The sequence below is a fragment of the Brachyistius frenatus genome, unplaced genomic scaffold (genome assembly GCF_029030835.1).
Source record: "Brachyistius frenatus isolate BFR_SWC_R1_liver_20210118 unplaced genomic scaffold, ASM2903083v1 Contig_242, whole genome shotgun sequence".
In the NCBI taxonomy this organism is placed as follows: domain Eukaryota; kingdom Metazoa; phylum Chordata; class Actinopteri; family Embiotocidae; genus Brachyistius; species Brachyistius frenatus.
In genome coordinates, this window is record NW_027210841.1 from 344823 (window position 1) to 359245 (window position 14423).

The window sequence follows — 14423 nt, forward strand, 5'->3', positions numbered from 1 at the left end:
TATTTTTTATTCATTTCATCAAACTTTTCTTCAAACTAAATTTCAAGCTGTTAACCTGGAGATGCTACTTGTTTGTTTGGAAATTCAGGTGACTAATCTGGGAACGCCAGTAGCCTAAGGATAACAGTCGCTAGCTTTGGGACGCGAGCGCCCGATCTTCCAGGAATGCTGCCGGCCTTGCAGCCGACAACGAAGAGATCCCGCCAACTAGTCGCTAAATCCGTCACCGGCGCCTCTTTTTTTCTGCCATCCAAACTTCTTGTGAGAAACCCAGCGCTGGCATCTTGATTCTGCAGCTACAGTATATTTTCTATCTTGTGTGACGTGAAGCAGAGTGAATATAATAATAATAATAATAAACTTTCTTTGTAATAGCACCTTTTCGTACAAGAAATGCAGCTCAAAGTGCTTCACAGCGAGAGAATTACTTGCAGTGTTTCACATAAAAACAGATATAAAAGGAACATATAAAAAAAAACATATATAGAAAAGAAATGAGATGCATAAGAAACAGATAAAACGCAGAAGAAACATAAAATGCATAAAATTGAAGAGTAGTTTGTTCCACAGCTTTGGAGCGTCGCTGACAAATAGCTGAATGCTTTCTTTCGGCTGTTTGCTGGTGAACCTCCAAATAAACCAGCAGCAGATGATCTTGAAGGAATATATATATATATATATGTATTTTTTTTTTTTTTTTTTAATATTTCAGCACACACACCCTCGTGACCTTCCAGGTTCTCTATAATTGCAGTTGGGGATCGTACCGAATCGATAACCGTCCCGAGGCGAGCACTCACCAGACGTCCTCCGAGTCTTCATCGCACTCCGCTCCGTATTTACATGTGCTGCACTTGGTGAACTTCTTCCCGACGTCGGCGCCTGAACCCTCGTCGTCTGTCAGACAGAGATCAACACAGAGAGGGGAAGAACAAAATAAATAAATAAATGCATTAATAAGAGACTTTATTTAAGAGTCAGGTGGAGCTTCTTCTTTCTTTTTCTTTTCTTTTTTTTTTTCCTGCTACGCTGTTTGTTTTGGAGCCGGCCTTTTGTTTTGGGATTTGATAATATTGAATCAAGTCTGAATTCACAATTATACATTGATCTTATTGAGTCTCTTGTTGAATTTCACCGGTTGAACTTGGGGCGAAAAGTCAGAAGTAACAACAACATTTCAGCTGCTGCGACTGAACACGATTCAAAATTGAAGCAAAACAACCTTCAACGGTGAATTGAACTCCGTTCAATGGTGAATCTGCAGGGTTAGTAACCTGTATTCACTCAAGTACTTTTTTGTATTTCCACATTTTATACTTCTTCTGTATTTCAGATGTAAACATTATACCTTTACACTCCAATAATAAAACGTATTGCACAGCTGCAGGCGCTTTTCAACTCAATTATTTTCCCCCCAGTAAAACAGATGATCAATTTATTAACTCGGTCTGTTTTAATGAAGAATACAGTTTTGCTAGAATTATTTCTTAACTATTTTTTAGATTATTTCTTACAATTAAGAGGGTTTTTTTTCTTTTTGGCTCTATTTAAATTTTTTTTTTTTTTTATCTAATTTGAAATTAAAGTGCGCTTAAGGGAGAAAACAAAGAGTTTCAAAGGGACAATTTATCAAATATCAACCTGTTTTTGTACACCGACGCTGGAATAACCAGAGTTTTGTTTGCGACTTCCTCAGAGACGAAGAGCAGACGAAGTCTTGTTCGCGTCATTATTCACCCGTGACACTTTGCTCGCTGCATCTGGTTCAACTGTAATCACAGTTTCTTTTTCCTCCCACATTTTTTGATTTAACCTCGGCGTCTGAGGCTGATGTTTCTGCTCTGCCGACTGTGAGACTCTTTATAGTCATCTATTTTCACCGTTGAACGCCACAAAGCGCTTTTATTATTTTGTCTTTTGCGCGCCTCTTTACGGAACAGCGCTCCCGGTTTCATTTCTAAAACGAACCTCCCTTTTTGCCGGTTAGGCGGCGTTTTGCGCCGTTAGCGGCGTTTCTCTGCCGCAAAAAAAACACGAGCGGCGCGTTTTTCTATCAGACACGGTCGAATGTACAAACAGACTCCTGGAGCTCGTCGGCCAAATGGAAACAGAGATGACGCATTATCGTCTTATGATATTATTATTATCATTACAGGGGGAGGATGCGTTTAATACCCTCTCACATGACGGCGTCCGTTTTCCCCGGCAGAGAGCGAGTGGAGAGCGGATGAGCAGCCACAACATCTAATATCAAAGAGCCGCGGGGATTATTCATGGCTGCCTTTCATCATGGGAGCCGTTTTCATGATTCATCAAGTGTAATTTTGTCATGTAATAGAGGAAAAGCTCGATCCTACGAAGGGGACGGGAATTAATCCGCGGGAAGCGTAACGACCCTCCTGAAGAGCAGCGCCCGAAGTCATCAAAGCTTCTATTCAACCTTAAAATCGGAGTTTTTTTTTTTTCTCTTAAAAGTCATAAAATCCGGTGGAAAGGTGAGATCACAGCAGCTGTTGTCACTGCAAACAAGTAATATCCTGTCTAATAGTGAATATAAAAACCACTCAGGAGTGAAGGAAAAGTCTGAGATCGTTTACTTTGGGAAAAAAAAGAAAAAGAGCAACATCAAAATGTCACATATTCTAATATTGAAATGAAAAATGAGCACACGTTCAGCTAATTGAGTATAGTTTCCAGTATCGTTGCATCCTCCCGGGCGAAGATTTTCGGTTTGATTTTGAAAGTATCGGCGCGGCCGTTTGTCAGCCGTGACCGCCGTATCCCGTATGTTGCGCCACGAAACTCTTCTACCGGCACTACCGGTCGTCGTCGCCGATCGGTCCGACCTTCAGAGCGGGCCCGAGCAAAACCTGAACACGAACGGGGTTTCCGCGCGACGATCGCAGCGAAGACGAAAGCTGTGGGCGTAGCCAGGCAACAACAAACAGCAGTTTCCAGAGGTCAAATCACTTTTTTGGGCCCGACCATCCACCCTGACCTCTGCCCAGATGTGTTTTATGGCACGCACACGTGGGTCATATTTAGTCATTTTTCTCGTGTCCTGTTGTGGAAGGCAAACACGTTTTGTCGAACTGGCTGTGAAAACCGACAAAAAAACAACTCCAATAACTCCATCTGTCTAAAGTAATAGCAGTAATCCTTAATTAGGGAAGCAGAGCCTTAAAACTCTGCTGAATTCCCGTGAGTTCATCTTAAAATACAATCCAGTGCAACAACACAAACTGCCTTGCAGCGATAGGACTTGACAGAGTCGGATTTTCGCATAAACTTTGCCGGGGCAAGAGAAAAAAAGACCTTTAACAGGAACTACTGCAGATTCCTAAGTTATTTTCTCTCGAAAGTAATATTTTTCTTTGTTTTGTTTTTTTTTGCTTTACGAGATGTGTGTTTTGCATGTCGTCCAGTAATAGCAAATGAATCTAAAATAAAACCAAACGACAAGCGCCGATTCCTTAAGAGTTAAATCGATGCCTATTTGACAAATAAACTGTAAAGGTGTTCACGTTATTGTGTCCACCTCCATCAGACACACGTAGCTGCGTTACATAACAAGACAAGAGCGGCCTCACTTATTATTTTTCATCTATTGTAAGAAAAACTGGACTTTTGGGGGGCGACAACATGATTAAAATGACTTGTGAAGACCAACGTTGGAGTGTGTGTGTGTGTGTGTGTGTGTGTGTGTGTGTGTGTGTGTGTGTGTGTGTGTGTGTGTGTGTGTGTGTGTGTGTGAGCCTGCTGGCTGACAGATTGGCCTGCTGTGTGTGGATGTATTGAACACGGGGAGCTCAGCTGGGGCTCAGAGGCTGCCGATCGATTGACGAGGATCTGCAGCAGAGAGGCTTCTTTGTTTTCTCCCCGACAGCGGGCTGCCGCTTCGGCACCGACTCCGCCCCGCAGCCCCGACAACGCCGCCGCCGACCGAATATCCCTCGCGTCTAAACCTTTGCCAATCTTTTATTCTTTAACATACGCAGAAGCAAGAGCTCCGCCCGTCACACCGAATGAAAACGAGCGCACGGGAACGAAGGAACGAAATAGTGGTTACTGGACGTAACCGCGGTTCTGTGAGTACGCTGGTTTGTTCCAAACACAACGGTAGGGGAAACGACGGCGTATTATCGCCATCCTCACAGAAGAAACGCACGCGAGTTTCCCAGGTTCCCGCATTGCGATCACACGTATGTGTTTCACCGCACGTTGCAGCATATGACGACGGGGGAAATACGGGGGGAAGGTTTTCACGTGGGAATCATCTTCAGTCAGCTTCACATATTACACCATTAAATGGTTCCAAAACTACATTTCACACGTTTTTACGTTTCACACGGGCAAGATACGTGTTTTATAGATGCGCACGATCACGCGTGTCATGTGATCAAATGAGTTTTTACACTGGTGGGTTTTTCTTTTCTTTCTGTAAAGGAACCTGCCGTGTTTCCCATGATTGCGCCTGTTGGGTCATGCTAACTTTGCAGACAGTAATTAAGACGTCGAGAGCGGAACATTTGTTCTAATTGCATTTGAGATCTGCAATCACGGACGCTCGTTTTCCGAGCTAATCGCTCTCACGCCCGACGCCGGTTCGTTTTCACGAGTGAGGTTTGACTTTGACTCTAGAAATTCAGCAGCTTAATGCAAATGGTGAATTGTCCCCGCGGACCGTTATGAAAGAGCGAGTCGGACCTGTTGACGGCAGACTAGGAAAATGAATCCGCAACTTTGGCAAACAAGTCCGTCCTGGAGATTTCACTTCCCTCCCCCCCTCCAGAATGGACGCTCAGCTCTCCACAGGGTCGGGTTAAAAAGCCTCGCTGCAAGGGAAAAGTCATTTCAAGGTAAAGTAAAGCTATCCACAGACTAACACGGAAACAGAAACCCGACGTGGGAGGATGAATCTGCAGGGTGATGAGGCCAGCTGGCATGCGTACACGGAGGGAAACCCCATAAGCGGTTCGCAAAAAACGTCCGTTCCAGGCAGGTTAATGTCTGTGTTGTTTTCCTTCTTTCAGTCAGACTAAAAATAATAAAATGATTCATTTAAAAAATAAACAAATGGCTGGAGCTCGAGAACGGAGGCGGAGAGTGCAAAGTTAGCGTGACCCATCGAGACACAACAGACACGTTAATAGGAAATACAGCAGAGTGAAATAAAGCTCTGAGATGCGAGCTGGTTTCAGGAGGTACGCGTGAATCTACGATCCGTTTCTCGAGAGCGTCTTCGGCCACGACGCTTTTAGGAAAAAAAAACACACCGCGTGAACTTCCTGTCGAGATGGATTTCGCGATCGTCGTGGCCTTCAGGGGGTTTTGGTCCGGGAAGCAGGTTCCCGTCGTGACACGTGTTCATCCGCAGACCCGCGAGGCAACGAGGCTTGACGTTGCAGACGGCACACAAAGCCGGTGGAAGGAAAACGCACGCACACGTCGCATTATGGAGGCAAAGGGGAAGGCTAATTAAATGTCGACTGAAAAGGTCAAGGGATCAAACTGACAGCGCGGGATGGAGGCTCAGAGCGGCTGAAGAAAAACCATCCAAGCAGGTCACCGCACATGAATCAGCACCGGGGCATCACAGAGGTCTGCTCGCATATTCAATCCAGACGCATTCGATCTCTCGGGGCGTCTTTACGATTTAAAAGAAAAGAAAGAAAGTTCGGCGGGTTCTGATGAAACTAATGATGGCACTAAAAAAAAATATGGATAATGAAACTGCACATGTATCGAAGGCGTAGATTTGGGTTTTGCGTCGTAGAAGCTCAAATAAAAAAACTGGAAAAAGGAGAAGAAGAGCACTAAGATTCAAAGAAATGTACCGGCAAAGCGTGAAATAGACACAACCCGTCCACTACCAGCAAAATGTGAAATAGTCACGCGTAGGGCTGCCTCAGGCTGTCTAAACTTACAAACACATAAATGTCATGTGACGCAGGATCATGTGACCAAGTCTGGCAACAGAGGTTGTGAGTACAAATGATATTAGTCGCAGACTGACCTGCGGGACGAACGGGTTCAGATCCAGGATGTTTGTACCATGTGTTTAAAAAAAATTTTAAATTAAAATTTTCCTGTAAATCACACGGCTCTAAACAATGCAGCAGGTTTCATTTTCGTCCACGACAGGAAAACGTGTAACTTTCACGCCTGGACAGCGGCAAGCGTAAGTATCTCACGTTTTGCAGTGATACCGGGTTGCGAGATAAGATTCTACAGTTTAAAAAACAAACAAACACACAAACAACACTAGGACGACGACAGCCGTCAAAAAGTTCGATGTGGAACTTCTTAAAAAAGAAATTAGATGCAGCGGAAACTCTGCCAGGTAAAGATAAGGAATGCGTTCTCATTCTTAGTACATAAATAAAACGTATGTTTTATCAAAGTCCGTTGACGTCTCATGGACACAGAAGGTGCTTTAAGGCAGGACAAACGACGTGGCTCGAATTAAATGTGACGCGGGCGCCGTTTGGTTCGCGTTTGAAAATAGATCCCGGTTCGGGTCACTTAAAATAAATCTACGTCGACTTATGCTTCATCGTGAACTGGGACACCGATCTCCTGGGTGAAAGTCCCGGGTTTGTTCCATCCAAACCAGCCCTCCGACGTTGACCTTCTCCCTCCGCGGTAAGGTCGCCCGCTTTTTTTTTTTTTTCGACCCGAGGTTCCTTCGCGTCTTACATGTGAGCAAAGATGTCGATATCTGATGGCCTATGAAAGCAGTCATTTGAGAGCGAAGTGCCGATCCAGACGGTCCAGCCTCAGATCAATAATCCATGGCGAGCTTTGTCACCCGACAGAAGTAAGTTTGATGTGCAGAACAAACAACGACCCTCATCTCAAAGACGACGCTAAATACATGCTTCAGATCAGCTTTATCCAAGGAGAAAGTTTCATGGCATTTATTGAGTTTACAGCACAAGTGAGTCTCTTCCTGCTGTGTGTGTGTGTGTGTGTGTGTGTGTGTGTGTGTGTGTGTGTGTGTGTGTGTGTGTGTGTGTGTGTGTGTGTGTGTGTGTCTCAGGGTTGGTCTTTGAACAACCGTCAGCCTATTCCCAGCGAATATCAAATAGTGTTTTTTGCTTGAAATGCCCATCCCTATTTACATCACAGACATTATTCATTGGATAAATTATTCACAGCTTGTACGGCTCTGATTTGTTTGTTGTTGTTTGCGAATGTCAGGCCTCATTTTTATTATTTTTTATTTCCAGCCCACAACAGATCCCTCCTGTGATATGGTGCGAAAACTACGGTGACCTGCTGTGACGGAGCCTCTTTTTTTTTTCTTTTTTTTAAACGTGAAAGCATTTATTTTTGAGAGGTGAGGTGTTTTTGGAAATAAAGCTTTTAGTTTTTAGCAGGTTCTAACTAATTTCCCGGAAGGTTTTTTCTACAAAAAAAAAAAAAACTCTGCTTTTCATTGCAAATTACAAGATATGAAATATTTATAAGTCAGTTACTCCGGTTAAGTGCAGTGCAGTAACAGCGTGCACACAGCAAAACGGTTGGGTTTGAACTTGTTGAATTACTGTTTGCTAATTTGCGAATTGCTGAAACCTGTTTTTAAGACTCCGAAAAAACAAAGGTTTCAAGCCTTTAGCTGTTTTTAGTAAAAACGGGTGAAAGATAAAATGAAAGTTGAACTCCCCTGTTTTTGAGTTACGGTCTACAGCTTTCTGCCGAAACCATGAATTGCCCTTAAACTAATAATCTTGAAGACTTTCTTTTAAAAGAAAAAGTTGGATGAATCCCAAACCAGGACATCCACCTGGGTCACCGGAGTTCGAGATTTGTGGATTTCTTTAAAGAAATCTTTTCCGAACCCGAGTGGTAGCTTTACCGCCTGAAGCTAACCACAAGTTTTGATTTTTCATAACCCATAACCACGTGGTGTTTCGCGCCTCGGCGAGGACTGACGGGGGTCTACACATGCTTTTGGTATCACGCCAGGATGTAGGAGACGCTAACGCAAGAGTTTCGCTCTTTAACTGCCAACTGCCAATGACGACGGTCGGATCTCTGGGAATTAACGTCTTAAAAATACAGCTGCAATAACACTTACCGCCACTGGGGTCGCCAAAGAGAACAAAACGAAAGATTTTCAAGAAGTTTCGTAGAGTCTGTCTTGACCAAAGTTAAAACCGAACTTACACCCTTGTAACACCCAAGGATGATTTGTGTGGGAATAAAATCATCAAATATCCACATTACAATTTCAAATCGCTCGTGACAAGTGCAACTTTTATCAGCCCTGAAAGAACAAACCGTTTTTTTAGGCCTTTAAAAAGCCCGTTTAGAAAAACTCGGGTCAAACGTCACACGGTCCCATTTATGTCAGCGGAAATGGTTTCGGGGTTTCGAGAGGTGCGAACGGTGTTTGAGGAGCAAAAGACAAACAGAAGAGGGAGCGGGAGCCGATTTTTCAATTATTCATCTCCGTCGCCTGGCAGGGGGAACCACAAGTTCGTCGACCCCGCCCACATGCAGATGGTGGCGGTGCCGTCTCCAATTAAAACCCCTCCATCAGCCAAATTAAACAACAAACAGTGCGGTCGGCGCTCACAGATGGTTGCAAAATGTCTCTGTTGCCAAATTTGGCAACAGCGCGGGCTTTCATATCAATCTGTTCTTCGGGGAGGAGTTAACGCAAAAAAGAAAAAGTGCCTCACAGGCATCTATTAGAGGAGTTTAATACTCGGGGGGGTGGGGGGAGTACAAACGGACCCGCAAACGACGCCTTCGTTTCAGCCGTGTTTTGGACCTCGGTGATTAGTTTCTTCACATCAGAGACGACTCAAGCGGGTAAATGTTTTGCGCGGGGCGGATAAGGACTCGGCTGTAATTGATTTGCGTTCGACTTTAAACACCAAGCAGCAGAAATGAGGCAGAGAAATAGGAAATCTTGAAAATAACTCACCGTCTCCGTCTCCTGAGCCAGAGCCGGGATCTGTGAAGACACAAGAGAAACAACAGCTGTCAAGTTTGTGTTTATTTATTTTGGAAAACCGTCATCCGGCGGTCAGGTTTGCCGCCTCCTACGCTGGAAGTTTTCTTAAATAAATCAAATACGAAATGTCAATGACAACAAGTGTAACATATTTAAAACGAATAAAGATGAAGCACTGAACTCAGCAGTGCAGTTTCAGCTGTAAAACACTGATGGCACAGTGAGCGGGGGAGGGGCTCGGCGTGAGCGCCACCTGGTGGACGCTCGGTTGATGGCTGCAACGTGGGAGTTAACAAGATTTAGAAAGAAAAATGTGTCTGACAGTGTCTGTTACCCCGAGGACATCACGCCCACGCTCCACCGCCAGCGGAAACCTGACTGCACCACAGGCCTGTCAATCAAACAGACACACCCCCAAAAACGTTTAAAAAAAAAAAAAAAAAAATTTAAAGCTATTTTCTAGTTAACGACAGGATTATTTGACCAGAAAAGTAATAAGAAGGAGCGACTTTAGCTGGCCTCGCCATAATAACTCGTGAACATTTTTTTTTTTTGCGACCTTGCATTTCACGGGAGAAGTTGAATGGGAGTCTATGGAGCCGACCTCCAGTGGCCCTCAGGTGGTATCGCAGCTTCAGGCACTTGCGCATCGACCTCATTTTTCGACTTTTACACACAGTCTGCGGTTTCAACAAGTACGGTAAAAATACGTACACAGAAAAACAAACTGCCGCACGCATGTTTCTGCAAACACATCTGCTAAGCAACCGTCCAATCGCAGCAGCGCCTGAATCACAGATTCACGAGATGCTGCAAACCTCCATACTGCATGATGGGAAAAGCCTCTAAACATCAAACGTACGTAACTCATTGCAGATGTTTTCCGTTGAACCGCTGCTGGGCTGAAGTGGACGCGGTTGTTTCAACCAACAATTGAGAGAATTTTCAAATGATCTGATGCAGCAGTTCAGCGAGTCCCGGCAGAGTTCACAGTGTGCCGGTTTCTAATATTACTCAATACGGAGGTTGAACGGAGTCTTTTTGAAGCATCTCGGTGCAGTTGACAGAGTTTGACACCTTTCAGGTCAGCTCCAATGTACAAGAAAACAAACATCAATAATTGTTTATACCGGGCCAAATAAATCGGGGGGTTGTCTGCCTGTCGGATTTTTCAGTGAACTAAAACAGAAATGGACGAAAAACAAAATGTCTTCTGTTTTTTTTATGGTAAAGTTGTCTGTATATTTATGAGGACTCTTTTTTTTTTTACGTGCCTGTTCATAAACAAAACAAAAAAAACAAAAAGAAAAAAAACAGGTGGTGTTCATAAAAGAAACAATTAAAACTTTAATTTCTCATTTCATAAAAATGATCATAAATAATCATTCCAGCAGCTTCAGACCGGGACCAGAGTTTTAATATTTGACCACATATAGATGTTTGATGATGTAACTGCACTCGGGAGGCTGTCTGTCTGGCTCGGATCAGAGGCTCCATCAGGAAATGGACCGGAGGTCGAAAAACCTGCCGCGGAAAGACCTCGAATTAAGAAATGGACGGCGTGTTTTTGCAGCTTCTGGCACGCCGCCGCCGCATTAAGGAATGGACACCGGCTGCTTTCGTTCAATTAAATTTCACCTTTAGCTGCCGCACTTCTTTACAAAGTCATGATGGGATTGTTTTTTCAGGGGGAAAAGGAGGCCGAAAAGTGGCCGGCGATACAAGTGGTTCTGTCAGCGCGTTATTGACTAAACGTTGAGAGGCCAGTTTCAAAAACGGCATGCGGAGATCCGCTGGAACCTCTTAAAAAAGAAAACCTTCTTCCTCGGTGTGAGCTCTGTTCATTTCCTGATGAGAAAATCGCTCGGTGTTGAAGCCAAAAAGAGCCTCGATCTTTTCCTTCATTCGAAAACCCGTCAAACGTGCATTTGTACTTCCCTCTGTTCTCGGAGGTTTGATGTGGACATCGTGGGGGAAAATCCATCAACCAAACAGAAACAACTTATCGCTGCTCATTAATTACAATTATCTAAGATTTGCAAAGATAAATAAATTGTTACAAAGCTGTATTGATCCCCCGGGAGGGTAATTAATTAAAAACAATACAGCAGCACAGGAACAGACTTCAGAGGTCGGTGGGAACGGGGGACGAGCGAGGACGGAAAATATGTGCAAATAACAAGTGACAATACGATTTATATTTGATAAGACGAAAATCAAAGTCGTAGAAATATGTGCAGTTATATTTCTCTGGGGAGAAAAGAAGAGTAGGTTGGCGTAGGTGGGAAAGTAATGAGGAAAAAGCCAACGCTGTACGAGCTCTACGTCGGTTTGCGATCGGCCGTTACGAAGCCTCGACTTCTTTGCTAGTCCGGAGCGGTTCGCAGCAGGAAGTGACCATATTTGGACGAGCTGGGGGGGGAGGGAGGAGCCAGCGGCGGAAACCCCGACGATACTACGTCCCCATACAGAAAAGTTTTATTGACTGAGAATTTCATGAAACATGTTGAACTGTGACTATGACTGTGAAAACCGGCGCTTTTTGGAGCCACACCTCGGTGGTATTGCAGCTTCAAGCACTTTCCGCATTGTACTCAATTTTTCGGCGCCGGAAGCTACGTCCACTTTTACATACAGTCTACAGTGCCCACAAAAAGACAAAAGTCATTCACCGTCCCAACTACTTACCAGATTTGACTCCCTGTAACTTGTATTTGTTCCCCAAAAATGTAACTCAAAGCTATTACCAACTGAAAACCCTGAAATGAACTGTTCTAATTTGATCAAAACCTACAAAAAGTAGGAATAGAAAATGAAAAAGAAAGAATCAAATCCAATCTAAAGGCTCCATTGCTTTAAATTTTAATCTAGGAATTAGATCCATGTGATAAGAAGAAGCTGGACCGTAGAGCTGAGACACAAACTCAATAAACCTCAAAGAGTTTCTGAGTTAAAAAAAAAAAAACAGCTTTGCCTGTGAAAACAGCACCAGCTGATGCAGCTCGATCAATGACCAACGAAGAAACTGTTCACGAGCTGAAGCTCCTGCAGATTTTTCAACGCAGTTTTTTTTTATTTATTTTTTTACGTCGCAGCTGAATAAAATGCGCCGCTGCAGCAGCAGCAGAGTCAATAAAAACCTGCCGAGGAGATTAAAAATGCTCGACCCCGCGGTTAATGAAGCAGGGCAAGGCTTTTACTGCAGCTCCCTGCTTCCCTCTGCTGCAGTCAACATCTGTAAATCAATCTGCTTCGAAATATCCTTTAAAAGTGTTTCTAAAGTGCAACATAATCAACGAGGAAACGAGGCTCGACAGCGAGTCAGAGGCAGAAATTTACCTCCGGCTTCTTCTTCCCCTTCTTTATATATTTTTTAATTTTTTTTGTACATCTCGACAGCGATGAATGAGGCAGGTGGAACAGTTTAATTTACGACGATAAAAAAAAAATTGGAATCAAACTGTTTCCCCAAAAGCAAACACAAAGGTCACTTGTAACCCAATTCAACCTTCAATTTTCTTCTGCTCAGGGTACAGAAAGAAGAAAAAAAAAAAAACTCTCAGGAATGTTTTTCACAAAGAGACAAACAAGGACACAACTTTCATTATGTTGTCAACTGTTGACAATGACGAGAGGAAAATTTGCTTCGCTGCAGAAACTTGAAACACGTGTTTGACTTCGGAGTGAAATGGTCCGACTTTGACCTTTGAAATATCTGCACGGATACGAGGAGAAATAAGAGGCCCAATTTGGCAAAAACGACCAAAACATAGTCCTGAAATGTTGACCCGATGATGGCGCTCGATACAGTTAAAGTTACTGGAGGTCACCCTGAGGGGAACAGGAACGTCCAAACAAAACCTGAACTGCAATCCATCCGGTAGTTGACGAGATATTTCGTGAATAAAACACATATTTGCACTTCATGGTTGCACCTTCAGAAAAAAGTCTTTTTAAAAAAAATTTTTTTTAAAGATCTCACGGTGACCTGTTGGTGGACACGAAGAGACTTATTGGATTTCAAAGTGCTCCAAACCCAGTATCACAGCTGAGTGTGTAATACACCTTCCAGTCCAGCAGAGGGCAGCGTTTTTTTTTTTTTTTTTTTGTGTGTGTGTGTGTCGTTGTCTCTCAAAGCCGAACCGTGTCCTTTTTCCACGTGTTGGTGTTGTCCTAAAGCGAGACGTTTTTGACGCCCGGCGAAGCAAAGCCGTGACGCTAACTCGCCGCCCTCTAGCGGACCGGAGGGCGCACTGCACGCTTTGCCGTGATGTCGGTTTTCGTAATCACGCGATAACTGGCTGCACCTCGGTAAGTTAAAGGCCTAGACAGCGTTACGTATAAGTCAAGTATTTTGTTATATAGTTATAACTATAACTTAAAGCAACTTTGGAGCAGGAAAAAAAAAAAACCCTGATTTGACGCACAATAAACTGGACAAAGAGCTTCTTTTTTTTTTTTCTTGACTTGAGAATTGATTCTGAAATGCAATTAGATCCTAAGATTGTCAAGATTTCCCCCGCCGCACAGAGGACACGAGTACTTCCTGCATCGGCGATTCAACGTCAGACACCGACGGGTGGAGGCGTGGACTCGGACGTCGATGAGCTTCCTCCACCTCCGGCAGCGCCCCGTTTAGTGTCTCACGTCCACGGAGACGCCAAACAAAATCGATGACATCATTGATCTCCGTCCCACAGCTGATTTACTCCGCTCGCCTGCAACCAGAACAGCACCCGGCTGTTCAAAGAAGACAAGTCGCTTCCAGTTTCAATTACAAACGGCGTCAAATCTGAATCGTCAAATAGAAGAAACGGAGTCGCAAAGTTTAAGGTTCGGTTATCTCACATCATCTTCTTCTAATTCGGCCGCGTGAAATTTGTTCTGCGGTGTCGCTCCAACAACCGTCTCACATCCTGGCACTTCCTCCTCCTCCTCTTCCTCCTCTTCCTCTGCTGCTCGGTGGAAATAAACCCAGCTGAGCGTTCGCGCCGTCGCCTCGGCTCACAGCCGCCGAACGCTCCAATTACAGGAAGCATAAATCTCGGGCGAGAGGAAATTGCGGCGGGACGGGAGGGAGGCGAGGGAGGCGGAGGGGCGCGGTGGCACCGGCTCCCCGGTGTAACGTGGTAATAAGAGCGGAGCGGGCCCGGCGCTGCCTCCTGGGAAATCAGGCCACTGCCCCTGCAGATGGAGTTGACCGCCGCCACCACCGCTGCTGTGTGGTGTCACTATAAGTCCCCCTCCGCGCCCCCCCCCGCCCCCCCGCCCCCGCCCCTCCGCCCGATTCATTTCTCGAGCCAGGATGAGAAGATAAACCCCGACCGGCCCGCAGAGACGTCTGAAACCCGAGAGCGCGCCGGGGCGATTTTTTTTCAGGAGGCGACGCTAACGGGTTAGCGCGTTAGCATGAGCCTGACTGATGGCCGCTGATCATCCGGCTGGCGAACATGAA

General features: G+C 44.7%; 1 protein-coding gene across 1 annotated transcript in view; it reads right to left on the minus strand.

Annotated features, from left to right (window-relative positions):
* The window catches only part of tmeff1a (transmembrane protein with EGF-like and two follistatin-like domains 1a), a 71423-nt gene that overhangs the window by 15459 nt on the left and 41541 nt on the right, over positions 1–14423 (minus strand). The window contains exons 4-5 of the mRNA XM_069720483.1: positions 8939–8968; positions 801–897 (exon numbers count right to left, since the gene is read on the minus strand). Coding sequence (XP_069576584.1) covers positions 801–897; positions 8939–8968 — 127 coding nt within the window. The remainder of the gene's footprint in view (positions 1–800; positions 898–8938; positions 8969–14423) is intronic.